Raw genomic sequence first — 27,956 nt, 5'->3', positions numbered from 1 at the left:
CGCACGCGAGCGCGGGGGAATTCCCCGCTGCCGTCGTCGCCGTTCGGCGTCCGCGTAGTTTCCCGTCCGCATCCCGTGGCCTTGTGGAGGCCCCAGGTGTCCGAGCCGGCGCCTCCCGGGCCCCTGTGGGCAGACCCCAGCTGGTCAGCGGGGCGGGAGGGGGTTGGGAAGGGGAGGGGGGGCGAGGGCGGCGGGGGCGTGTGGCGGAGCGCCGCGGGCTTGGGGGCCCCCGGGGCGGGCGGCGGCGGGGCCAGCGTCCCCCTTCCCCGCGGGCTGGACTTCAGGGCCTGTGGAGCCGCGGCTCCCGCCTTCGCTGACCCAGCGCTGCGGTCTGGCACCCCGAGCCGGTCAGCTTAGCCCTTCGCAATTTGTACACTGGGGAATTTTTTTTTTTTTTTTGGTGTTTTCTGTTTCCAGAAAAAAGTTGGTTGGTTCTCCTTTTTCCCCCCCTTCCCTTCCCTTTTGTCGAGTCTGCATTTCTTACTGACAGAATCAACACGTTTGTGCGGAGACGGATAAGACCGGGATTTGAACCGCGGAGCCTTGTGCTTGCTGGGTAGTCTCCCACTTGAGCCCAGCCTCCCGCCTTTTTTTGCACCCCCCTCCCGCCTTTGGTTCCCATGTGTCTGGAACTACAACGCTGCACACCACCAGGCCTGGCCTAGGGCCAACCAGCCCTTTTCTTTCTACAGTGGCCCCCCGACACTCCACTCCCCTCGACTTGCATTGTCAACACAGATGTTACTTAGGCCTTTTGAAAACACATGCTCTCAGACCGCAGATGCTGATTCTTGGAATCGTGTTAAAGGTACATTAGGCATGCTTCAACTGTCTTCCAAGAGGTACCATGTTCATCTGTTTAAAAACCATTGAGCAGCTGCGATAAGGTAGGGATGCCCATATATGGAAGGGGGGTTACCTGACCCTCAAAAAGTAAAATGATGCACCCCATAGACCTGGCTATGAGGTAAAGAGAGGCCTCTTTGTCTTTATTGTTGCTACATATGTAAGTTTTGAAGAAGTTTCCTGTGGAGGGAAAAATCTCAGGTGTCTGAGACCGTAGAAGAGCTTTTGTAAATGTGCACCTATTTCTACTTGGCTAAAGACCAGGAACATCATCTCAGAATAGACCTACTCTTCATTATCTCTGCCAACTTTTTTTTGGTAAAATTATGTTTTCAGTAGACATTCACTAAGAACTGTGAGTGAAACCCTCTACCCTGAGCTCGTTTTATGCTAAATGTTGATCCAGAAAAAGATCTAGTTACCAACTAGATGCAAAACTTTTATCCCCGTTACAGAAATAATGAGAGTTCTAATTCTTTCATGCAAGAGAAGTAAAAGTGAAAAACAAAAAATTTCAAAATGATGTTGGGGAAATTGTGATATTGTATTTGCATACCATTTCCTTTGCCATCTCCTCTTACACTCATTTCCTAATATTCTTACTTCACCTCTGCCCACTCCAGTGAGTCTCCATCTTGTTGCACATGTGAACTACAAGAAGGTTTTAATAGTGAATAAGAATCTCTTAAGAGTCAGGCCTAGGCATGTTTTGCTTTGGCTTCTTGTTTTAATTTTGATAAGATGATTCAAATACATAATTAGGCTTGAAAACGAAGTGCCTGTTCCCAAGCCAATCAAACACATAGTTCTTTGAGTAGGACACAGGATTACATTCTTTCCATTTGCTACTTATTCTAATAGAATGTCCTTCTTTTTATATGACCAGTTAACTGCTTCTTTTCAAGACTATTCAAACTCAAACAACCTTCATTAAAGTCCCATCCTGTCACCAAGACAAGTAGTTTCTTCTGGCATTTTGATCATATGCAAGACGCTCTCATAGGTAGTCTGTATCCCCAATCCAAGCAATAAACTGAATATTGATTAAATACTGAATTATATACTTTTTAACCTGAATGTTGCAGTATGCAAGTCACAACTAATACTTTTTAGGAAAAAAAAGAAAAAAAAAAGGTAAACCAGAGAATCATGGAAAAGCTTAGCATAATGTTTTAAGCTTTATTTTAGCCCAAAACAGTCATTGTTCATTTGGTATGTCCACTTGCCAATCAATTGAGAAAGTATAGGGCCTTTTTTTTTTTTTTGCATATGGTCTTCTGATGGGAGTTCTGCATTTTATATTTTGCCGCCATCATGCAGATAATTCATCAGCTAAGATTTCCCTAGACTTTATTCCTACAAGAGGAAAATATAAAGGGACTTTGAAAAGTGCCTAAAATTTTTAACGTGCCCGTTTAAAATTTATTCATTTACCATTTTTATACTTACATACTTTACTGAGTCCAAAATATTAAGTAGATTAAAAAAAAACTTATTTCCATGCTATTGGTTTGCATGATGCTTAGTTAAGTCATTAAGATAGTGTAACTGGCCTAAGCAGGTTTTGGAACAAATGAAAGATTGTACAATTCAATTGGTAGAACAAAACTGTCAGATCTACCTCTCTACTTATACTTTCTGCCTATGTCTTTTTCTTTCTCATCAGGACTTAAAACATTTTGAGGAACTGGCTGTGAAAGGGGAACACTAGGAAATGTTGACATTCTTATACTTTATAAGATATTTTATACATGTAAATGTTTTTTCAGATAAATCTTGTACTTTTTCCCAGGCTGACTTTAAACCAAGATCCTCTGACTCTATCTCCTGAATAGCTGAGATTACAGGTATGAACCACCATACCCAGCTTGTTTTTTGATTGGATCCTGCTAGCTTTTTGCTGAGGCTGGCCTTGAACTTTGATTCTCCTGTTGCTACCTCCCCAACATGAGTATCTATAAATACAGAGTGCATCACCATCACATTAGGCCTCCTTGGAAATCTTCTGAGAAAAGTACAATTTTCAAAAACTGAACACTTTTTAAGCCACTTACACTCAGGTTACAGTAATGTCCTTATTGAAAAGGACATTGTAAAAGATTCAGATATCCTTGTTAAAAGCTTTGTTAGGTTTTCTGAGGCTGCCAAAACAAATTACCACAAACTGGATGGTTGAAAATAAACCGTTCTCTTACTGGATGTGGAATCGAAGTGTTGTCAGGACCTCATATCCTTTGAAAATGTCCTTCTTTTGGTGGCTCCAGGTGATCCTTGGCCTAAGGCTCTATTACTTAGGTTACTCCATGTCTCCATCTTCACATGCTATTTCTTTATGTGTCTGAGTTTTAAATTCCTCGTTTCTTTTCTCATGTGAAGATACCTGAAAATCAATGAAGACCAACCAAATAAGAGTAAACATAGTTTATATATTCAGATCTTGCAAGGGAATCTCCCACCATCATTTGGGTTTAGACAGTTAAAGGCAGGCAGAGGAATGGGTATGGCTTGAGTAGAAGTGATAGCATAAGAAACTAATAACGGTAGGCCACCTAAAAATGAGGCATCCTATATAATTGGTTGCAGGTACACATGAGAAATCCTATGTAATTGGTCACAGGTTTGTATTTGGCTTTTTCTGCTTGGTCCCAAGTTGGAAGTTAGGAGAATTAGGGAAATTGTCCTAGTCACTAGGTAGGGGCCAGCCATTTGGAGCCACTTGATTTAATTATTGGCTTCTTAAATTCTTACTTGAAGTAACAATCTCACTTCCTACAAGTGTAATTTGTAAACAGAGTAATTTTCTGGACTTGTTACTCTAAATAATAGGTTGTTGTCCTGGGTTGGTGGCTGCTGGTTATGAGTCTGAGTTCTATTTTTACTTATAATCTAGCCATTGTGTGCCTATTCACTCTCACCTGCCGTTATATTGGGGCCCATCTTAAGTGCAGGATGATTTCATCTTGAAGTCCTTAACTTAATTACATCTTTAAGGACCCTTTCCCCAAATAGAGTCACATTTATAGGTTTTGGTGGTTATTACATGAACTTACCTTTGAGGGTTATCATTCAACCTACTACAAAGTTCTTCATTTGGAAATTGGTCTTACTTGGTTAGAATAAGACCAAAAGACTTTGTCTCTTACTTTCCTGATAGGGACAAGCAGGTGGTTATGATTTGATTTGAACATAAGCCTCTAATTTCTCACCCAGAGGTAAGAAACTTTGAAATAGTTGCCTGTTCATCCTTTAAAGTTCTGGCAGTCCATAATGACTAAACCTATCAGTTACATTGTGAACAAATTCACATTTAATACAAAACTAGGAACAACATAGATAATATATATGTGTTGCTTGTACTATCTTGGATAGGAAGATAGGGTACAATACACCCGATTTCTTTCTGTTTTCAATCTGCTGAAATTTTAGTCTTATTGCTGGCCAGAGAAAGAGATAACTTTTAAATCCAGCATATTCTAAGGAACTGGTATGTAATAGATACATGATAACAATATATGTGCACTATATATTACACACACATTGATTTTTAGAGGCGGCATCTCCTAGCAATGGTCAGATCTTTCTGTCTTATCCTACCAAATTCTGGGATTATAGGTGTGTACTAACATGCCCAGATCCCTAAGACAAAAATTTTTAATGATTTATTTCACTCTTTTAGATAGATCTAATAATTTTTTAACTTCTCATAAGGTCGTGGTTGAACGATTTTTCAGTATTGCCTTTAAAGTCTGTTTACATTGATTTGTGTAATTCTAATAATTCGCCAGTAGGTGGCAGTACATTATTTTTCCTCCATTTATAGAGATCCAATAAAACTGAAACATACAAATTTTCAGCATTTTTCATGAATCATACAAGAGTTCTTCAGTTTGGGATGCTTTGATTTTGGTTGAAGTAGAGATTAAGAGGTACCAGTTACTTTATTTTAAATTGTATAAATCGAATTTCTTCTTTCTTTAGTTTTTGTCATCAAATAATCTAGAAATGCAAAAATGTTTAAGACAGCGTATTTGCTTTCTTGGAGCTCATAGTATCAGATGAAAGACAGTATAAAATAATGAAAATAATAAAAATTAAAATTGGTTGAATATTCACTCTGTGGCAGGAATTTGCTTAATACTTTACTTGCATTATATCATGACATACAAAGTCCTCACAACAACACGGAGGAGGCAGATACTACTGCTGTCCTTGTCTTACAGATAAGGTCTTGAGGGTCAAATTAGAAATGATTTACCTATCAGGCTAGTAAATGGTACAGTGTGGATTCAGAATTGGTTTTGTCTTACTCTAGAGTAATGTTATGTATCATAATACAATATAGAGAAACATACTAAAAAGTGAGCAATCACATCAACATAGAAAGATTAAGATACAATCTGAGATGGAGTTGAATTGAAAGATTGGTTATATTATTGACCTGATCAGAACAGAGTTTCAGGTGTGTTATTCTGTCAGAACAGGGTGAACTAGAGACAGAATACCTTTACACTGAATACACAGAATACCTTTACCTCTGTGATGTATCAGGCACTTCTAAGTTTCTACTTTCATAGAGTTTATATTAGTTAAGGGATACAGAAAATGAACAAATGTAAAAGATGCCAGTGCCCATGACTAGTATTAAGAGAAAGAATCAAGCACTGATGGCTTCTGCCTAATCCTAGCTATTCAGGAGGCAGTGATCTGAGGATCATGGTTCAAAGCCAGAGCAGGCATAGACATAAATTTTGTGTTTGCTACTTTATACGCCTGTGGTTGGCTAAGTATTCTTTGAAGTTTTTCACAGGTTCTGTCATTAAGTTTTACTTCATTATAGACTTGACTATGTCAGACAACAAAGAAAGGAAGAGTGAAGGCATTCCTGAAGAAGGTAATGAAGCACTGTTAAGAAACAAACAATTAAAAGATAAGCAACAACAAAACAGTAGTATGAGAAGATTGATGGTGTTAAAATAGGTAACAAATTAGAAGAAAATAGCTATACTTCAGGAAGAAACATATGTATATAGTGCACTAGAAAATGCATACCAATCTGCAAATATAGGTCTATAATGAAAACTGATCAACTGTATGCATTTGTTATGGTAATCCAGAAATTATATGTGTAAATGACCTGGATTAAAAAATTAGGACAGTAAAAATATGTTGTTTCAGAAAGAGGGAGCTCTAACATAGTAAGCAACTTGTAATTGCTTATTTTTTAAAATTTTGTTTGCAGAGTCAAAAAAGGAAGATAGCTATTCTTAGTTTAATTCATTAGAAGGAAGCATCATTTTTCATGATTTCATGTAAAAATAGAGCTTTTGTAAAATACTTGCATTAATTTTTATCATGTACCTTATTTGTCTAGCTATGAGTAAACAAGACACATCTTCATTAACTGAGGCTGTAGAGCAAGTTGCAAAACAACAGCAGTCACAAATATCAGAAATAGAAAAAAACAAAAGAGTTCTATTCCATTTGCAGGTAATTTATTTCATAGTATCATTCATATTATCCTTCAAATGTTTCTTCAAATGTTATTAGTGATAGAGAAATTATTAAGAATATTTAATATTAGTATCAACATTAAATTTATATTTATTTTCTCAGTTTTTCTGTTCTCCTTAAGTGACATCTATATGAACATATCATGTTTATGGAACATGTTACACTTCCCTACATTAAAAGGATTGAACAGTATTATTGCTGCTATGGCCTAAGTGTACATAATACCATTGAATCCAAAATGACAAATTCAAGGAAGCTCAGAAAACTCTGGCTTGTGGATCACTAGTAGTCGTTAACATTTCAAGTAGCCTGCTTCTGTGCTTCTTCCTTCTCATAATACATTCATGGTTCCTTTATGAGGAACATGGGAGTCATTCTTGGTCTTTGCATGCGACATAATTAAATTCTGTGACTATGACTAGAGAAATGAAAATGAAAGCAGTATATTTACTTGTATTTTGTAAAGATCATTATTAAATATATCATGAAATGAAAAGAATAGATTCTGGAGTTAAGGTGCCTTTTTGAAAGGCCAGATTTGTGAATTTTAGCTTTATATTTGAATTTGTGTCTCTGTGTCCTCATTTGTAAAATGGACATAATAATAGAACTGACTACCTGTAAGATTTTTGTAAAGGTTCAATGAGATAGCTCTAGATTTTGTCATCGGCTTTATATGTTAATGAAGTAGCAGACATATGATAATGTTAATATTTACAAGAATAATGTTTTAGATTTCTGTGAAGACATGTTCTATAAAATTTCTCAATCTTCAGAGTGTTTCATAGGTATTATTTTATTTACATTGGGAGCCTACTCTCTATTAAAGTATTTTTCTAAATATTATCTTTAGCCTTGCATTGCTTATCACTTACTGGGGAGGGAGACAGAGTAAACAAATAATTACATGCATGGTAGTAGTGTCAACAGTAGAATCATGAATGAACTCAGCACAGATTTATCACCAAAGAAGGGATGAGCACAAAAGGAATAGTCTTTCCAGGTTGGCTTTTTAAAGAACCTCAGTAGTTCACTGGAATGCTTAGGCTCTGGATCAGGCTTACAACATCAGGGGGAAAGAAGATGATATTCCAAAGAAAATTTTCAGTGTCCTGAAATAGCATTGGCACATTCATAGCATTATAAGGCATTTGGTAATGATATAGCACAAGTATATTTTGAGAAGTTGTAGGGGATATACATCATGATAAGAACCTTAAACTTTGTTTTAGAAGTGATGGGAAAGCTTTAATGGCTTTTAAGCAAGGAGCTATTGAACTGTTTCAGAGAAATAGAATTATAGATACATAAAAGCACTTGTCAATAAGCCAACATCTGCTCATGATAAAAGAAAAAGACTCCCAGAATATTAGGAATAGAAGAGAGATTAATTCCCCCAAAAGAGCATCTATATAATACTGTAACCAACTATATACCTAATGTTTAGATTAAATGTTTCTCTCCAAAGATCATGAGCAAAGAAAGATGTCTGCTCTCATTTCTATTCATATGGTAGTTCAGCCATTAGTTCAAGCCAGTACAATCATGTTAGGAAAAGAAATAAAATGAATCCAGATGAGGAAGGAATAAGTAAATCATTTTATTTATAGATTGCATGGTTATCTTTAGAAAATCCCAAAGAATCTTTTGTTGAGCTATTAGGGACTAAACAGATTAGCTTAAATAGATTGTAGGATACATAATTAGTAAGGTAAAATCTATTTTAAAATTATAAAGTGTAAAGCAGTGCCAATTATATTAGTACCATAGCTTTATAGTGCTTTGGAGAAAATTTGACAAAAGATTTACCAAGATCTTTAGGTTGACAGGTGCCAGAAAAATTAAAGAAGATCCAAATAACAGGAGTGCTATGTCATTTTCTGAGTCAGAAAACTCTGTATTATTTATATGTTAGTTTTCCCATCTTCATATGTAGATTAAAATTAATCTTGATAAAAGTCCTGAGACTTTTTTTTGTTATAATTGTCATTGTGATTGTAAAAGCCATGTGAAAATGAAGAGATTTAGAATAACCAAAACAATTTTGAATTAGGTAAGCATTAAAAAATAAGAAATAGAATAATTCTGGCACCTTTATGAGATTATAAAATAATTTTATTACACTACTGAATGTATTATTCTATGCATTTTTTCTAGATCTGATAACTATATATTTTATGCTAAGTGACTTTCCTACGTGCATTGTGCATCAAAACAATGCATTTGCTCTCAAGCTGAATAATTCATTAATAATAATAACAATAATGTTGAAATATATTACAGAATGAACTTCATGAGCTTGAAAAACAAATAGCAGCCATCTCTCAGGAAACTAAAGAAACAGAGAGGCAAATTTATCAACAAGATGATACAATGGAGAATTCCAAACTTCAATGTGAATGCCTTGAAACTCAAATCAAGTCTGTATATAAAGAAAATATAAAGCTTAAGTTTGATATAGAAACAGCTCAAGAAGATTATGAGAAACACATGATAAGATATAATGAATATTATGCAAAAATTAATGCACATAAAGAAAGCTTGGGGGAGATAGAAAGCAAATGGTCATTTGTGACTGAACTCAATGAAAAACGAGGCCTTGTTAAACAACTAAAGATAAAGAAAGATGAACTAATGCAAGATCTCCAAAATCCAGGAGGGAGCCAGATAACACAAGTACAGGTTTGAATTCTTTTTTTTTTTATTTGCCTAGGCCTTGGACTCAGGACCTGAACACTGTCCCTGGCTTCTTTTAGCTCAAGGCTAGCACTCTACCACTTGAGCCACGGGGCCACTTCTGGCTGTTTTCTATATATGTGGTGCTAGGGAATCGAACCCAGGGCTTCATGTATACAAAGCAAGCACTCTTGCTACTAGTCGGTATTCCTGGCCCCAGGTTTGAGTTCTTAATTACCCAAATTTCTCTGTTACTTTTCTTTATAACTATATAAATAATAACTAATACTATGTATAATAAATAATAAATTTATAATGAACTCAATAAAATTTCCATTGCTGTTTTACTACTTCAGGAACCTTTTTTTTTTTCTTTTGCCAATCCTGGGGGCTTGAACTCAGGGCCGGAACACTGTCCCTGGCTTCTTTTTGCTCAAGGATAGCACTCTGCCACTTGTGCCACAGTGCCACTTCTGGTTGTTTTCTATGTATGTGGTACTGAGGAATCAAATCTAGGACTTCATGTATAGAAGGCAAGCACTCTTGCCACTAGGCCATATTCCCAGCCCCCCATTTTCACAAGTTTTAAAAACTTGAGTTAACTACAGAAGTTATGTATTAAGTAGGCAAATGTACAAATGAATAGTTACAGATCCCCTGTGGATTCATATAACATATGATCAAATAAAATCATAGTAAACAATCCATTTGTTGAAGAAAGTGTAATTCCCCCAAAAGGCTTTCTCTAGTTTCTAATGGATCCAACCCAACTAAAATCCATTTAACATGTTCTAATAATCTGAATTAATAATTATACTTTAAAATCTTTATATTTTTCTCTCTATTCTTTGAAGACCATACCATTCCATTTATGACTGGAATTATTTTTAATTTTATAAACATATAGGAGGATATTTCAAAGATAAAGAATGAAATTATAACTGTAAAAGAAGCTATCATTGAAAAAACATGTTTTCTTCTTGAAGAAAAAAAGACACATGAAAAATTAAGAAAAGACATAGAGGTAAGTCTTCATTATCTATGTTCTAATGTTTCATAAGGCTATTTCTTAGGCTAATACTAAATTCATAGTCCTATAGTTTACAACCAGTTCTCAAAACAACTAGAGAACATGAAAGAACTAAAGAATTCAGTAAACACAAATTATAAATAGAGATAAAGATGTCCACATATGCAAATATATTCAATCAAAGCAAGTACTTATGTTTAAATCTGGAGTATGCCAGGCATAGAGCCTGCCTAGAATAGTAACACCCAGTTCACTGAGGTGCAGAGCATCAAAAGTTGGAAGCTAATATCAGCTACACAGTGAAATCCTATCTCAAAAACAAAACAAAACTAATTAAGGGCTAGAAAACAAAGGCTAGATAGTGAAAACAACTGTTCCTGGACATGAAAAACTTCTCAAAATAGAATACAAGGCAACAGAAAATATTATTCGAAATAATATTATTCCAAGATTTTGTAGTGCAGTTATAAACTGTTAAGTAGAAAACAAATTGATATGCAAACCAAAAATAAGACTAAACATTTTAAAGGATTGTGGTACCATTCTGGACTTCTATATTATTATTGTTTAAATGAAGGGAGAACAGATATGGGAAAGAAAATTATATTCATTGAAAATATAGTTAATTTTATCTTTATAAGCTATCAATGTGAAAATGAAAGTGCACAGTGTAACTCGATTGTGACTAATGCAATAGAAAAGCACATGAGGATTTGAAGATTAAAACTTTCATATTTATGTTTCTCTGTAAAAAAACACCATGACCTTTGTCTTACAGTTTACTAGGAATTTAAGACAAGATATGTCTTTTATCTGCTTTACACATCAAAAAATGTTTAAATATTGTCAATGGTAAGATAGTATATAGTTAATGTAAAAACACACATTATTTATAAAACAAAAAATCTAGCAATAAATGTAAACAAAAAATGCACAAATGGTATAAACAAAGCAGGTTAAACTATGAAAATAAGAATGCTAGAATAAAATTGGATCTCTACTCATAATATTATAATAATATAGGAGAGAAACTTAACCAAAAGACAAGCCCACACAAATTCCATGATTAATTTTTTTTATTTTTGAGTATGACACAAGTTTTTAGATTATGAAAAGACATTGTAAGAATAGAGAAGACAAATTAATATTTGGAGAAATATTGATAACATTAATAAATGATAAGAAATAGACCGGAAAATGTCATACATGGGCAAGTAAAATGGAGACATTCTTTGAAACAAGAATATATGAAAGACAATGGAAAAGATGAACAGCCTTCTAATGATAAAAAATTGAGTATTAAAACTACAGTGATGGTTTACTATGGTTTTAGCCATTCAATTTTCAATATTATAGTTGGTAAAGATACATAGTAGAATGCCAGAATTTTTAGGTACTATTTGTATTAGTGTCAGTTGACACAGCATTTCAGAAGCAAATTTGAGATTGCCCAGTAATTTTCTTATATTACTATATTTTATGAAAATATTGTTACAAGAGTAAAGATACAAATTGTAAATGTTTGTCTAGGTTAATTTTGATATATAAATACACATATACAGTATAAGTACATATGTATATATTTACATAACATATATGTGTATAAAACACACACAGGTATTACTACCACTTCAAGATATAGAACTTACCCAGAATGACCAGAAAATTCTCAACAGTAATTTCATCAACTGATTTTTTTTCCAAAATAGTTTTATTGAGAAATAGCTTACATACCATAGAATTTGCTAGCACATATAACTCAATGGCTTTTAGTATACTCACAGAAATGTGAAACTTTTTTTATTCAAATTTTTATTATCAAACTGATGTACAGAGAGGTTACAGTTTCATACGTTAGGCATTGGATACATTTCTTGTACTGTTTGTTACCTCGTCCCTCATTCCCCCCTCTCTCCTCCCCCTTTCCCTTTCCCCCCATGAGGTGTTCAGTTCACTTATACCATACAGTTTTGCAAGTATTGCTTTTGTAGTTGTTTGTCTTTTTTTTTCCTGTGTCTCTTAATTTTGGTATTCCCTTTCAATTTCCTAGTTCTAATACCAGTATAGACGGTTTCCAATATACTCAGATAAGATTACAGAGATAGTGTAGATACAACCACAGGAAGGTGATACAAGAACATCATCAATAGTAGAAGCTACAGATACACATGGGACGTTGAAAGTAGTTACAACTGTGATATAACAATCGTTTCCATGCATGGAGTTCATTTCACTTAGCATCATCTTATGTGATCATAAGGGTATAGTATAGCTATTGGGCTCTTGTGATCCTCTGCTGTGACTTGACTAAACCTGTGCTAATTATTCCCAATAAGGGAGACCATAGAGTCCATGTTTCTTTGGGTCTGGCTCACTTCACTTAGTGTAATTTTTTTCCAAGTCCTTCCATTTCCTTACAAATGAGGCACTGTCATTCTTTCTGATAGAGGCATAAAATCCATTGTGTATATGTACCACATTTTCCTGATCCATTCGTCTACTGAGGGGCATTTGGGTTGGTTCCAGATTCTAGCTATGACAAATTGCGCTGTGATGAACATTGTTGTGCTGGTAGCTTTACTGTGATTTTGTTGTGGTTTTTTTGGATAGATACCCAAAAGTGGGGTTGCTGGGTCATAGGGGAGTTCTATATTTAGCCTTCTGAGGAATCTTCATACTGCTTTCCAGAGTGGCTGAACCAGTTTACATTCCCACCAACAATGAAGTAGGGCTCCCTTTTGGCCACATCCCCTCCAACAATTGTTATTGTTAGTTTTCTTGATATAGGACATTCTTACTCAGGTGAGATGGAATCTCAATGTTGTTTTGATTTGCATTTCTTTTATGGCCAGTGATGTAGAGCACTTTTTCATATGTCTCTTGGCCATTCTCATTTCCTCATCAGAGAAGTCTCTTTATAAGTCTTTAGCCCACTTGATGAGGGGGCTATTGGTTCTTTGCGGTTATGTTTTGGAGGAAGGTAAATTTTTTAGTTCTGCATATATTTTACATATGAGGCCTTAGTCCGCTGAATGGCCAGTAAAGATCTTCTCCCAGTCTGTGGGCTTTCTGTTTATCTTGCGAGCTATGTCCTTTGCCGTGCAGAAGCTCTGCAGTTTGATGCAGACCCATTTGTCCATCCTTTCTTTGATTTGTAGCCTTTCTGGGTCTTTGTTAAGGAAGTTCTGTCCTGCGCCAAGGAGCCCAAGTGTTTCTCCTACTCCTTCCTTTAGTGTTTTCAGGGTGTCTGTTTTGATTTTGAGGTCTTTAATCCATTTGGAATTGATTTTGGTGCAGGGTGATATATAAGGATCTAGTTTTAGTTTGTTGCATGTGTTGAACCAGTTTTGCCAGCACCATTTGTTAAAGAGGCTATCTTTCTTCCAAACTATTGTTTTAGCTCCTTTATCAAAGATTAAATAGGCATAGTTCTGTGGGTTCATTTCTGGGTCTTCAATTCTGTTCCATTGGTCTTCAGGCCTGTTCCGGTGCCAATTACAAGCTGTTTTTATTACTATAGCTTTATAATACAATTTGAAGTTGGGTACTATAATTCCTCCAGCACTGTTCTTTCTGCTTAGGATTGTTTTTGCTATTCTAGGTCTTTTATTGTTCCATATGAATTTCTAGATTTCTTCTACTATTTCATTAAAAAATGGTGTTGGGATATTAATGGGTATTGCACTGAATTTGTAGATAGCTTTGGCAATATTGCCATTTTGATTATGTTAATCCTCCCAATCCAGGCGCATGGGAGGTTTTTCCATTTCCTTAGTTCTGACTTAATTTCGTTTTTCAAGGTTTTAAAGTTCTCCTCAAAGAGGTCTTTCACTTCTTTGGTTAAGGTTATTCCTAGGTATTTTATGTTTTGGGGGGTATTGCAAAAGGAGATGCTTTCCTGATTTCAGCCTTGGTCTTTGGGTCATTAGCATAGAGAAAGGCCATTGATTTTTGAGGGTTTATTTTATATCCTGCAACTTTGCCAAAGTTTTGGATCAGCTCTAGTAGCTTGGGGGTAGAGTCTATGGGGTTCTTTAGGTATAGGATCATGTCATCTGCGAAGAAAGAAAGTTTAACTTCATCTTTTCCTATTTGGATCCCCTTTATATTTTCTTCTTGCCTAATTGCTTTGGCTAGGAATTCTAGTACTATGTTGAAGAGCAGGGGAGAGAGTGGACATCCCTGCCTTGTTCCTGATTTTAAAGGGAATAGCTTTAGTTTTTCACCATTTAGAGTTATGCTTGTTGTTAGTTTGTCATAAACTGCCTTGATTATATTCAGGAATGTTCCCTGGAATCCCAGTTTTTCCAGGGCTTTTAGCATAAATGGGTGCTAGATTTTATCGAACACTTTTTCCGCATCCAGAGATAAAACCATGTGATTTACCTTGCTCCGGTTGATGTGGTGGATTACATTAATTGACTTGCGTGTATTAAACCAACTTTGCATCCCTGGGATGAATCCAGTTTGATTGTGGTATATGATTTTTTTGATGACCTATTGAAGTCGATTGGCCAGAATTTTTGTTGAGAATTTTTGCGTCTATGTTCATCAGGGATATTCCTCAATACCTATTATTCTTAAATTGGGCTTCCTGATTGTGTCTTGAGTCTCCTGTAGTGATCTGTTTTGTTGATTGGACTGGATTTGTATTGATTTTTTATCTTTCTCCATAGATTCTAGGGAATCTTCAGCTCCTGAGATTCAATCCTCTGCTTCAGTTAGTCGGGACTGTAGGCTAGCTACTTGATTTCGAATCTCTTTTCCTTCTGACTGGTCTTTCTTGATGATCTCCATGTCATCTCTTAGGTCTTGCATGGACTTCTTTACTTCATTAATTTGGTTTTGAGTGCTGTCTTTCAAATCTTTTACCTGGGTAGCTATCTTTTCATTTGACTCTTGAATGTCATTTATCTTTCTATTTGTTGAGGCCATGAAATCATCTATTACTTTATGGAAGGATTGCTGTATTGATTCAAACTTTTCATTTAACATGTTCATCAGTAGACTTTGTAGAGCATTTTGAGGGTTCTCTTCTATGTCTTTGATTGACAGCTCTGTTTCCTGCTTGTTTTGAGTGGAAGACTCCATTGTTTGCCATCTTTCTTGTATTTCTTCTGCCCATTTGGATTGGGAATGCCAATCTACAAGCACCTGTGAGCACCATTTAAGACCCAAAGCAGCCCTTACCAAGCACTGTTGTGTAAATCTTATAAGTTCACAATTATATACAGATACCTTGTATACCTGTCTATAAAATTAGATTTGGTGTTCCTAAACAATACAATTTCAATATAACAACTGATCCTGGGCCCTGTGTTCAGTAGTTACTTATTTACTGTTACAACCCTATGAGCAATTCTTGTTCTTATATTAAGTTCTTTTAGGACTGGCTTTCTCTATGAACCCTTTGATTCACTCGGATTAAGCAGGGATACCCTCTATCCAATAACCAGGAGTCAATGGAACCTGGAGGTCAGGAGGGAAAGTTAGAGGTAGTAAAGAGAATAGAGTAAAATGTATTGGGGGGGGTGTGTGTGTGATGATTTTGTTTTAGTTTCAGTGATGTGGAAATGTGGAGAAGAGTAGAATCAGTAGAAAGAACAAGGTTAAAATGATAAACAATGGAGAGTTAGCAGAAAAGAATGGAGGTGTTATTCATAGGAAAGTAGTTTTTAAAGAAAGAGAACGCAAAGAGAGAAATAAAGAAAAAATACTGGAAGACAGATGCACAAAACAGAAAAATTATTTAAAAAAAATAAAATAAAAAATAAGGAAAAAAATCCAGAAAAACGAACAACCAAAAAAAAAAAATTTGATACAACAAACAGGTAAAAATGGAAAACAAGAAAACCAATGATGTTTCAGAAGTGAAAAAAAATTTTTTTTAAAGTTTAAAAAATGTTTGAAAAGAAAAATAAAATGGAGTCCTCCTTGTTTGGGTGGTCTTTCCCCCATTCTCTGGTTTCCTTGCGATGGTCTGCAGTCTGTTTTCCTGATTGGCTGGTTTGACTTGCTATCAGTTTGCAGGGGGTGGATCTGTTCTAACCCTTCTCCCCTTTTGTGTAATCCTGGGTCTCTGTGGTTTGCACAGCTTGCAGGTAGGCCATGAGCATCCTCTGTAGATGGGGACGTGAGCAGTCTCGGGAACTGTGGCTCCTCTGTCTGCTGTGGGGCCGTGGCCTTTAACGCCTGGCTTTGAATGGGCTGGGTACTCAGCAGGGTGGGGCTCCTCTGGCCTGGTTTACCCGGCTGAGAGTTGCTTGCCTGGGGGAGGTTCCTCCCTCCTGGGTGGGGCGGCCCCCTGGCGGAGGTAACTATGGAATTCAGCTCAGTTTCTGGCTGGGAATTGGGCTTCCTCTGTGACAGGACCATTTATCTGTCTCAGGAACTGTTTGTTCCCCCGTCTGGTGTTTCCGTGCCGCCGGTAGCTGCTCACCACTTTCGCTTTAAATTTAGAAATTCCAGCGAGCAGGGCGGGGCATCTCTGGCTAAGCCCAGGCCCAGGAAGAGCCTCCCACCTGGGCAGGGGGCATTCTCCTGGGCGGAGCTGGCTCTCACTGGTCGGTCCCTCTTGCCCTTTTCAAAGATGGCTCCTTTGTCCTCACTTTCCCCAGGCCCGCTTTAGTTCCAGTCTGGTCTGACCCTATGCCAGTGTCAAAGATGGCGCTTTGCACTGGTGGTGGGGAAAGGGCTACCTTCCAGAAGCTGCTCTGTGGACGCGAGTGAGAATATCTTTCGTGGGGTACTCACACTTTCTCTGCAATTTCAGCCCGTCTGTGCTCAGCCGCCGTCTGGAGGATTGCTCCCTGGTCTATGCTGTGTGCTTTAGCCACGAGGAGTGCTGGTCGCTGTGCCGGGTGCTGTGCCGGCACTGGCGTGGCGGTGGGACGCCGCCCGGTGCTCAAATCTATGTTTTCAGATGAGCAAAGTCGATTTTTCCTTCCTGGCCAGAATCCCTGTACTGTTAGAACTTACTCTGGCTGTCTTTCTAGGAGTAAAAGTTTCTATGGGGTGAGAAAACTGCGATGTCGGAGGGAGCTCAGCTAGGGCTCTGCTGCTCCTCCCCCGTCTTCCCAGAAGTTCCAAATGTGAAACTTTTATGAAAGCTAATTTTAGAATTTTTCATCACCTAAAAAGAAATCCCTACCTTTTAGCTATCATAGCTCCATCTGTCCCTGCTTTACTCAGACTTTTGCTTACCATATTTTTTCTTTCATCCTGATGTGCTAACATTCCTTCTTTTATCATTTCCTTTTTCTTTAGAAAATTTCTAAATTTATTCTGCTAGGAGAGGTCACTTGAGAATATCTTGACTTCCCTTTTATTCCTGAAGAATTTTTTTTGCTGCGTATAATTTTCTAACTTGACAGTTTTTTCCACAGTTGAAAAATATGCCACTTCCGTCTGGCCTCCATGATTTCTGATGAGAAATCATCTGTCATTTAAAGTTGTTTTTTCCTCCTTGATACCAGCGTTTCTTTCTTGCTGCCTTCACGATTTTCTGACCTTAGTTTTAACAGATTTTACTATGACATGTTTGAAGATGAATTTATTTGGATTTATCCTATTTGAGATTCTTTGGCCTTTTTGTTTCTACAGGTTTATATCTTTTGCAAATTTGAGACTTTCCAATTACTATTTATTTGAATTCCTTTTCACTTTTTCTTTCTACTCTCTGTGTATGACTCCAGTAATATGAATGTTAGACCTTTTCTTGCAGACTTATGGGTCCCTGAAGCTCTGTTCATTTCTTTATTAAATGAGCTTTCTGTTGCCCAAAGTGAGTACTCTTCTACTATTCTTCTAGTGAATACTGATTTTTTTCCCCTTCTGTTCTCTGTAGGTACTGCTAAAATCCATTGACTTACTCATTATATTGTTTCTTTCAGTTCTTCAAGTTTCATTTTAGTTTTCCTTTTTTTACACTCCCCCCCCACTTTGTCTTCCCTTTCCCCCTCCCCCAAGCTTTCTATTTTATCCAGGCATGTTTGCAACTACTTGTTGAAGCATATTATGATAACTAAAGTGCTAATCAGATAATTGTAACTTCTTTGCTATACTGATGTGAATGTAATTTGTTATTCTATTTGAGATTTTCTTGTAGTATGATAATTGATTTTTTTATTGAAATCTGGAAAGGTTGGATATAATATCTTAAGATTCTGTATCTTCATTACTTCTGGGGGTAGCTGAGGTCCAGAATGTCCTATCAGTCTCCATTGACACCCATAGAAAAGGATAAAAAAGGGAAGGACTACTGTTAGGGGCTAGGACTGGGAGTTTGGCTGTCCTCTAGAACTCTACCTATACACCCTGGTTTGGAGGGAGAGAGTTATACCTTACTGTTTAGCACATAGCCTCTACTGATACTAGGGACATGGCCTTGTTACAAGTGAATACTGTAGTGAATAGTCCTCTGACATTACTCCAACAAGGAGAGGAACTACTTCTAATTGGTGAAGGTGGAAGTCCAGGACCATGAAGTGGTCTCCACCAATATCAGGTGATGTAGTTTATTACTGTTCAAAGGAGATTAAAACTCCCCAGCCATGACCCCCTCCCCATTCCATCCCTGGTAGGAAACAGTGTTTATATGTCCAATATGGTTTAGTTCTGCTTTTTAACTTCATATATTTGGAAATATACATGAAACGTATTTTTTTTAACTCCTGAACCTAGCTAGCGCTCTCTCATACTACTCTTAGCAGTAGACTAGGGAACTTTAATATAGCTAGAAATGATGGATTACAGTTGTTCAGTGAGCCTTCACCAGTGTGAGTGGTATTATCATTGTTATTGTTAGTTTTCTAGATAATGGTCATTTTAACAGAGATGAAATGGACTCTCGATGTCATTTGATTTGTATTGCTTGCATTCTTCAAGATAACTACCAATAACAAACTGGTGAGGATATAGCAAAAGGGATGTCTAATACACTATTGGTAGGAATGTGAACTTGTTCAGCCACTCTGGAACACTTCTCTATGACCCAACAGTTCCACTCTTGGGCTATCCAGTAGAACACAAGCAAGGCCACACTAAAGCTACCAGCACAACCATGTTCATTACAGTATTGTTTATCATAGCCAACATATGGAATCAACCCAGATGCCCTTCAGTGGATGAATGGATCAAGAAAACATGGTATATATACACAGTGGAATTCTACTCATCCATCAGAGAGAATGATATTGTACCATTTGTAAAGAAATGGAAAGACTTAGAAAAATTACATTAAGTGAACTAAGCCAGACCCAGAGAAACATACACTGCATAGTTTCCCTCATTTATGGCAACTGCAATGTGCCTGGATTGTAAAAGAAAAAAAATACACTGGGACATGATATAGTATGAAGATCTCTAGGTACTGACACAGTGAGACCAAAGGAGGATATTCTTAGGAGAGGATCACATAGGTGCAGTAGCTATGTGCATCTGACTATAATATTTATTGAAATGAACTCCAGAAAATGGAAATGAGGTTTTATTTTTCTCCTTTTTTTTTTGCTGTTTTTGTTTTCATTTTCTCCAGGCTTGTTTGTTGTCTTTGGGAGAGCAAGGGAAGGCACAGAAATAGTGGGACAAAGGGTGAACAATGCAGCAGTGAAACTCACTAGACACTGTTGAAAATGAACTATACAACTTACGGGTGGAGATGGGAGGGAAAAACTGAGAGAGAGAAGGGAAGGGCTAACATTGTTCAAGAAATTGAACTCTTCTTCTGACTTATGTAACTGTAATTCCTATGTACATCACCTTTACAAAAGAATACATAGTTTTTTAAAAAGACACACTGTATTTAAAAATTGACAGTTTGAATTGAAACCCCTTTGTGAAGCTATTTAAAGATAATAAAAAATTAAGAAAAGGAAAGCATCATAAGACAAGATGCTGTATGTTTAAGTTGTCAGACTACTTAAAAATAAACGAATAAATACATTTAAAAATTATTTGTGCTTCTAGGCTATCATTTTTCCTCATTCTTTTGACTAGAGAGCGTAGATTTTTCTTGTGGCCTTTTTCTTCACTTATTGGTATTTTGAAATTGTTGTCTTCTTTAGAATCTTCTCTTATGATATTCAGAGGAAAAGGAAAATGTATCTCATTGTTTGGATCCTGAAGGGCCAGGCCAATTTGCTTTCTTCTCTCCAACTTTTCCAAGTGCTTGTGTTTGTTTTATATTTGAAGTCTAGAGGTTTTTACTTGTGCCTAACTGGAAGAATAGGTATAGGAAGTACATCTCCATTTTGCCAGTAGCAGCACTGTAAATTTATATTTTAAATGGTAAAGCATGATGTAAGTGGCCACTCAGATTTTGAAGTAAAGTCCAATTTTTAAAAATAATTTTATCATAAAACTTTGTGCTCTGAAATTTTGAATTTTGAAATTTTCATAATAGATAAGAAATTTTTTGGTAAGAATCATTGGTGTTTTCTTTTATTTTTTGAATTTTATTGTAAAGGTCATATACAGAGGGGTTACATTTATATAAGTAATGAGTACATTTCTTTTGTTTGTGATTTCTAATATTAGCTCTGTTATTTCTAATATTTTAAAGCAGTCCTCAATTTCATTAGAATATTAATCAAAAAAGAAAAGATTCTCCATAATAGATTATTGAAACAAAAGAAAAATATACTCATATCATTGTCCTGACATTTTCCCCATCAGTTGTACTTACTGCGCAATGTGAACTAATTGTTGATAAGAATAACGCCATTCTCATAATAACCAATTATTAAAGAAAATGAATTCAAATACCAGAAGACTTATATTACTTTATTCCTCCTTCTGAGGCTTTTTTCTGACCCTTTGGGTTATTTAGCCAAACCCTGGCTGCATTTCAAGGGTCATCTCTTATCTGGACTACAGCATTCTTTTGTCCTAATATTTAATGCTTTCAGATGTTTTGTGCATTGACTATTTAGTTTTTATATTTTACATTTGAATTCTGGAAAAAATTGAAAATGACTTTTGAATTTCAATTTTTGTCAAACATTTTTAGTATTTCTAGGACATATCTAAATGAAAATGGCATTTCTAAATATTTATCCCCAAATGTCTCTTTCCATTTTTATTGTCTGCTTTATATATTTAGAGGAAGGAAACTAAAGATAAGAGGGAGGAAAAAATAACGAGAAGCTGAGTCACTAATGAAAAAATTGGGAAAGCCAAATACAAAGCCTCAGATATAACAGCAACAATCAATGAATTTCAGTTCAAAGTTGTTTTTTTTTAAAGTGTTATTTGCCAAGTTCAAGAGGAGACTGGAGGAGCTAAGATGATTTTAGCAAATGATGAGTGCTGCAAGCAATATTTTGTGATAACAGACCTTGTGTAAAACATTGATGGCTTGCTCTTGCCTAAATTGTATACAATTTGATTTTAAAATGTAAAAGGATAGGAAAAATAGTGTACTTTCAGAGATATTAGCGGTCTTGAAGAAAGTAGGTTTAATCTTGGAACAAAACAACATACAACTACACAGTTGACAAATGCATTCACATATTGATGTCAGCAGCAGAAATAATTAAATAGCGTGACCCAATCCTATGAGAAAAACCCATAGAAGCAAAGGAGAGAAAGGTAAGCTGAAGGCAAGATAAGAATAATTTGTGTAGAATTATTTAAGTAGATAACACAGTAACAAATTATTCTGCTTTATAAAATATAAAAGAACAAATGTTTAATATGATTAGGTATAGTATTTTATTTGTAAAACCTGCCTCATTGTATTCATTTATTCAGTAGCTCAACACATTTGTTGAATTCCTATGGTCTGCCAATTATTCTTTTAAGTTCTGATGATAAAGTGGTGATAAAATAAATGAGTAAAATCCTTCTTCTTAAGAAATTTGCATTTTAGTTATAAATATAAACAAGGTAGACACATACAGCTTGCTAGTCAAGAGCAAAAAAATGTGAGGAAATGGATATGTAAGGTATATGGTGAGAGGGGAGAAAGGGTGAAACATTAGACCCTCACTGAGAGGGGCTGGGAATATGGCTTAGTGGTAGAATGCTGGTCTTGCATGCATGAAGCCCTGGGTTCAATTCCTTACCACCACATAAAAAGAAAAAGCCAGAATTAGCGCCGTGGCTCAAGTGGTAGAGTGCTAGCCTTGAGCAAAAAGAAGCCAAGGACAGTGCTCAGGTCCTGAGTTCAAGCCCCAAGACTGGCAAAAAAAAAAAAAAAGATAGAAAAAGAAAGATTTTCACTGAGTAGATGTCTTTTGAGAAAACACATAAAGTAGCTAGTCGTGTGTGTGTGTGTGTGTGTATACATGTATGTATATATATCCATACACACATATCTGAGGAAGCTTTCCAGGTGAAAGGCAAATCAAGCACAAAGGATCATAAAGTAGAAATATGTCTAGGCTTATAAAATAGTGGTACAAAAGAAAAAGAAAAATAGAGGTACAGCATATTGAGAAGAGATAACAAGAAAAAGTAGTAGAGAAGAGTGTTAATATATAGGGACATGTTCCCTTTTGTAGTGTGCTTTGTGGATTCCACAGCTAGGTCTCTCATTCTTATCCTTACCTATGCACAAACACTAAGAAGAGCACCTACACTTTCCTAGAGAAAAAAACAAATAAAAAAAACCCTTTCATGCTCTATAGAACTACTACATTACTAGCTGATTAATGCTGCTCAAGTTTTATTAAGATACCTATCAACGTCAGGATTTTCCCAGCAGAGGCTAATCAAATGACTGGGCTTTAAGAAATCTCTTAAGGTGGCTTTTGCCTTCATGAAGTTACCTCTAGGCCAAAAGTACCTTGCAAATTTAGAAAATAATGTGGTTAGTGTTCCAGAGTCAAATAACCATGGAGATTTTGCAAGTAACTAGTGTAAAAAACTGGAAAGCTAGTTTCATAGTCTATAATGAATAAAGAAAACGTTCAAGAAAATCAGATAACTAGTCCGATAACTGCCTTTCCCACAGAGAAACAATTGGGAGCCACATTATCACAAAGTTGGTGGGCAAGCATGAAAATAAAGTCAGTCATAACCTCTGGCTCTAGATGCCCAAGGAGACATCCTCCATGATGAACTTGTCAGATAGACAGTGTCTGCTTGAGAACTCTCAACACATGCTTTCCATCACATACCTATTTTTATACTACAGGAGACATTCCTGATGATACGTTCTTTCTTTCTTTTATATATATATATATATATATATTATCAAACTGAATTACAGAGAGGTTACAATTTCATACATTAGACATTGGATACATTTCTTGTACTGTTACCTCAGCCCTCATTTTCTTTAGACACACTAACACTAGTTGTGATGCCTAGCTGTCACCAGTAATCTGTAGTTTTACTGAGGGTATTTTGTACACATCTACTTTCACCTGTCATATCTTAGTTTCATAATTACTGAAGTATAATTTTATAATAAAACACGAATATAAGCATATAATCAGCACATAGCCATATATATGTGAATATATCTTATATCCTAGTGAAGAAATTCTGTTAACCGTTTCTGAATCAAAGCTGAGAACTTAGAGATATATCAACTTATAGCAATTTATATGAAATGTCAGTTGACAGGTACTCATTTTGTTTTTATCATAGTATTTAAAATTTTTTTTTGTTTATTGTTATTATAAAGGTGATATACAGACAGGTTACAGTTATGTAAGTTAGGTAATGAGTACATTTCTTTTTGACAAATTCACCCCTACCCTCACTGTCTCTCAGTTTTTCCTTCCTGTCCCACTCCCAAGTTCAACATAGTGTCTAGTTGTTCCACCCTCATGGTATATTTTAATGCTCTGTTCCAGTTATTCCTGCTGCTTGTGTTTCCACATGATTTGTTTTCTTTGCAATCCTGTATGTTTATGTGTTTTAAAATATGTCCTCTAAGCTGGGCACAGATAGCTCATACTGTAAGCCTAGCTTCTTTGGAGCCTGAGATCTGAGGATAGTGGTTTGAATCTAGGCCTGGCAGAAAAGTCTGTAAGACTCTTATTTCCAATTAACTACCAAAAAAGCTGGAAGGGGAGCTGTGGTCAATTGGTAGAGCACTAGCTTTGAGCGCAACAATTTAAGCTCCAGGACTGTCACAATGTGAAAGAAATACCTGATGAAGAAGTCCATAATCTTTTTCACACTGTCAGAAGATCCATGGCACAATCAAGGTTAGGAGCCACTGAGCTAAGTGAGGGAAGACCTGAGAAAGAGAAGAAAGGAGTCTGGGAAAGACTCACTGTACGAGCTGATCTCTGTCCTGGTAAGAAGGAAATTGGTGGTAATCTTCAAACTGCAGAAACTATGAGTCTTGTCTCCTTTACACCTGGCTGAGCTTATAAACATGTTTGGAAATTCAGTTATTTTGATACATTTGTTGAGTTGTAGTTTTATAACCTGATCTTTCCTTGAATTGATTTAATCTACTTTACTTACCAACTCCTAAACATATAACAGACCAGTAATTTCACAGCCATACTAATCCTATCATTGTACTAATGCATTTAAGATTATATCTTTTACTATAATGACATACCATTCATATCTGCAAGTAACCATGACAAAAAAGATGATAACAAGCATTTTTGAGGATGTGAAGGAGTTAGTAATTCCCCCTCTGGTGGGAATGTAGTGTTGCATTCACTTTGGAAAACAGCTCTGGTAGTTTTTCAAATGATTAAACACAGAGTTAACATTTGTCTTAGTCATTCTGTTCCTAGGTACATGCCCAAGAAAATGGAATAACGTATGTCCATACAAGCACACATGAATGCTCATAATTTTATAGTAGCTCAAAAAGAGAGACACCTCAAATGTCTCCTGATGGATGAACTGGATAAATAAAATGTGGTTTATCTGACAATGGCTATTATATGACAGTAAAAGTATTCACACATGCTAGATAAACTTATACACAAAAGACAACATATATAATTCTATTTATATGGAATTCCATTTATATGAAATAGAATTCTCCCCCAAAAAGAAATAGAATTCCATTTATATGAAATATCTGGAATAGGCAACTGTATATAAAGAGAAAGTAGATTAATGGTTTTGCCAGGGGGAAATGTGGAAGTAGAGGAATAGTAATTGCTAATGGGTACTGGCTTTCTGTGAGTGATAGTGAAAATATTCTAAAACAGATTGTGGTGATTATTGCACAACTCTGTGAATGTACTAAAAATCATTGAGATGAAAGGACAAATTGTCCTAGGTAAATTACATGTTAATAAAGTTGATATAAAAACAAAGGTAGGTATTTTTTATATAGCTCAAACTAGCATCTGGAATTTTGATATTTTTACTTTCTGTGTCCAGACTCCAAAACTTTGCAGTTTCTACTGTGCTTAATTGCTTATAGGCTATCATTGACTAGCTCAGCATAAACACTGATTTACTTTATGGCAGAGAAATAGACTACATTAGCTCTTAGATCTTTAAGACCTATATTTGGGTCTGTGTTTCAATAAGCCCCTGAATACAAGAAATGGAATCAATTTTTCTTCACTAGTAGTAAAAGAAAAACTTTAGATTAAATTAAATTCAACACAGTGTAATTGAGCAAAGAATGATTTATGAATTAGCAAACTCTTAGAATCAGCAGAGGTTCGGTAATAGGGGCAGGCAACATTTCAGCAGAGTAAATGAAAGTGAAGTTCAGAAGCAGCCTGGTTGGTTACAGCTCAGCATATTCTTATGTGAGCATGTTTGGATCTTCTGGCAGTCTGTGATTGAAACTTGGTTACTGTATTTTTTCCTATAAAATGTATATTGCTAAACTGGTTCTCAGTTTACACATGAATTTAGATAGCAGCTTATTATATAGAGATTCAAAGTAAGGGAGCAGCTCTGAGCCAAATTTACATTAAGATAGCATTGGCTAATAGAAGTTATTCTTTTTCACAGAAGTTTTTACTTTTTTTCACAGCTTTGACAAATAGAAGTTATTTCATCATGGATGATTCACTTGTGTTTCTAATACCAAAACACCATCACTTGCTAGCTAGGCAGCTCTGGTCAAATTATTCTTTGATTTTCAAAGAGGATAATAATGCACCATAAGAATTTAATTATATGTAGAAAACCCTTAGCACACCAAACAGGCAACAAGTGTCAAATAGTTATACAAATACTGTTTATAATTATTTTAAATGAACACTTTCTAGTAAGTATTTTCTTCTTCAAAGTAGTCATAAAATCCTTTATAGTTGTTTACTATTTATTTTCGTGAAGCCTATTAATATGTACCATTCTTTTAATAGGTACAACATAAGAGATACAATGCAATTCTTAAGCGTTTGCACTGTCAGGTGAACAAGCTTCAGTCAAATAGAAGACAATGGCAATGGAGCATTGAGCAGTTGGAAAAAACTGCAGCTGAATTAAGAAAATGCATTGGAATGAAAGAGTAACTGCCATAGAACAATGTGGACCACAGATCAGACCAATCAAAATTATGAGACTTTGGGTTTTCTTTTTCTTTTTTTCTTCTTTGGCAGTACTAGATGGAACTCCAGATGTCGTGCTTGCTTGGCAAGAGCTCTACTACTTGAGCCCAATCTCCGTCCCCTTCAGATTTGTAAGAACCACTACCCATGTTAGAGGCCTGTTTCAATGACATATATTTTCTGGTTTTCTTAATCCATTATCTGTTGATTAAAGTACTAATCTTACCCTAAACTGGATAGCGATAGGTTGACAGTGAAAAGTGTGTCAGGAGAATAGTAGAAGCTTCTATATGAATATTTGGGGTATGTAAGATAATAGTCATGAATGCCTGTTTGTAAGAATGTTGTATTCACCACACTACCATGAAAAAATTTAGAAGAAAAGTGACAATTAAATTTTCCATGATTTAAAATTGTTGAGACATTAAAAAGTGGCTGTCTTTCAAACTTTTTATTAGATCTTGCTTTTTTAAACAACTGTTTTCATAGTAGCCCATAAATACTAATATTCATGTTAATATTGTATGTCTAGTGCTTCGGATATTTCACTGTTTTTTCCTTTGTCTAGAAAACAGATATCATTTTTCCTTGTTATTAAATAACATAGAGTGTTGCAATGCATAAAATTGTTCTCTTTTCTGTCTATAAATTCTTTATTACTATTCTACTATTAAAGTTATCATGAAAAGCAAACATACAACCAAGTTCTTAAAAGAAGTGTTAACCAGCATAGACTAACAAATATTTTTATCTCACTGAAAGGCAAATGTTATGTCTCTGCCAATAAATCAAATGTTAACTTGTCCTTTTTAAGATAAAAGACTACACAGAGTCAAATACTTAGAAGTGAAACAAAACATTATTTAATACAGTTTTTAAATATGCATTTGTAGGATTAAGTGATTTCAAAGCAACAACATCAAAAAAGATATTTCAAATTCATTTTCTCAACTTTCTGTATGCCCAAGATTCAGTAAGAGTAGTTGATATAAAACCTGATATAAATAATCTCATTATGTCTGACATTAATAGTCTTAGCATGGCTTAGCATGGCTTACTTTGGTTAACACTTCAAATGGCTTATCCTATAACATAATCAGCTTTGGTTTTTGACTCAGAAACACAGCTACAAATGAAAATGGTTAAACCTGCAGATGGTGATGAGTACTTACTAGACTCAGCTGGAGGCAAGGTTTAATCAGATGCTGACTATATAAATAGGTTTTAGCATAATTTACATGTCCAAACGTTCTTAAAATTATACTTTATAATTTTAACTATAGTGTGTAACAGGAAAATTCTGCTTTCCTTCTTTCCTTTAGAGTTTATAATGGAATTAAAAATAAAATATTTGTACATGATCATTAACACCCTGAGTTACTACTTTAGAAAAAAAATTGTGAACGAGCTGTTATAGGTGGAATGTGATGAGAGAGGCAAAACAAAAGAGA

The 27,956-nt window shown here is 35.6% G+C and overlaps 2 protein-coding genes across 6 annotated transcripts in view; one reads left to right on the top strand and one right to left on the bottom strand.

The window, feature by feature from the left end:
• Lacc1 (laccase domain containing 1) overlaps positions 1-27,956 on the bottom strand; it is an 83,025-nt gene that overhangs the window by 13,805 nt on the left and 41,264 nt on the right. The window lies entirely within an intron of this gene.
• Ccdc122 (coiled-coil domain containing 122) lies at positions 32-27,107 on the top strand. Of its 5 annotated transcripts, none has more exons than XM_048341323.1 (7): positions 32-143; positions 2,639-2,693; positions 5,654-5,737; positions 6,218-6,333; positions 8,641-9,039; positions 9,941-10,057; positions 26,320-27,107. In XM_048341323.1, exons 3-7 carry the CDS (start codon positions 5,692-5,694, stop codon positions 26,467-26,469), a joined length of 828 nt encoding a protein of 275 aa, XP_048197280.1. In that variant the 5' UTR covers positions 32-143; positions 2,639-2,693; positions 5,654-5,691; the 3' UTR covers positions 26,470-27,107. The 5 variants fall into 5 exon arrangements, with proteins under 5 accessions (XP_048197280.1, XP_048197278.1, XP_048197279.1 ...); XM_048341321.1 differs by having other exon boundaries at positions 693-2,693; XM_048341322.1 differs by lacking the exon at positions 32-143 and adding an exon at positions 227-370.

This window comes from Perognathus longimembris, chromosome 3 (genome assembly GCF_023159225.1).
Source record: "Perognathus longimembris pacificus isolate PPM17 chromosome 3, ASM2315922v1, whole genome shotgun sequence".
Lineage (NCBI taxonomy): Eukaryota > Metazoa > Chordata > Mammalia > Rodentia > Heteromyidae > Perognathus > Perognathus longimembris.
This window is presented reverse-complemented; position numbering and strand designations above follow the sequence as displayed.

What these genes read in the sequence shown, in the direction of transcription:
- Ccdc122 (XM_048341323.1), top strand. Translation starts at nt 5,692, where the DNA reads ATGTCAGACAACAAAGAAAGGAAGAGTGAAGGCATTCCTGAAGAAG. An exon ending in GCCAGATAACACAAGTACAG is followed by an intron (nt 9,040 to 9,940) that starts GTTTGAATTCTT and finishes ATAAACATATAG; the next exon opens with GAGGATATTTCAAAGATAAA. An exon ending in AATTAAGAAAAGACATAGAG is followed by an intron (nt 10,058 to 26,319) that starts GTAAGTCTTCAT and finishes TTCTTTTAATAG; the next exon opens with GTACAACATAAGAGATACAA.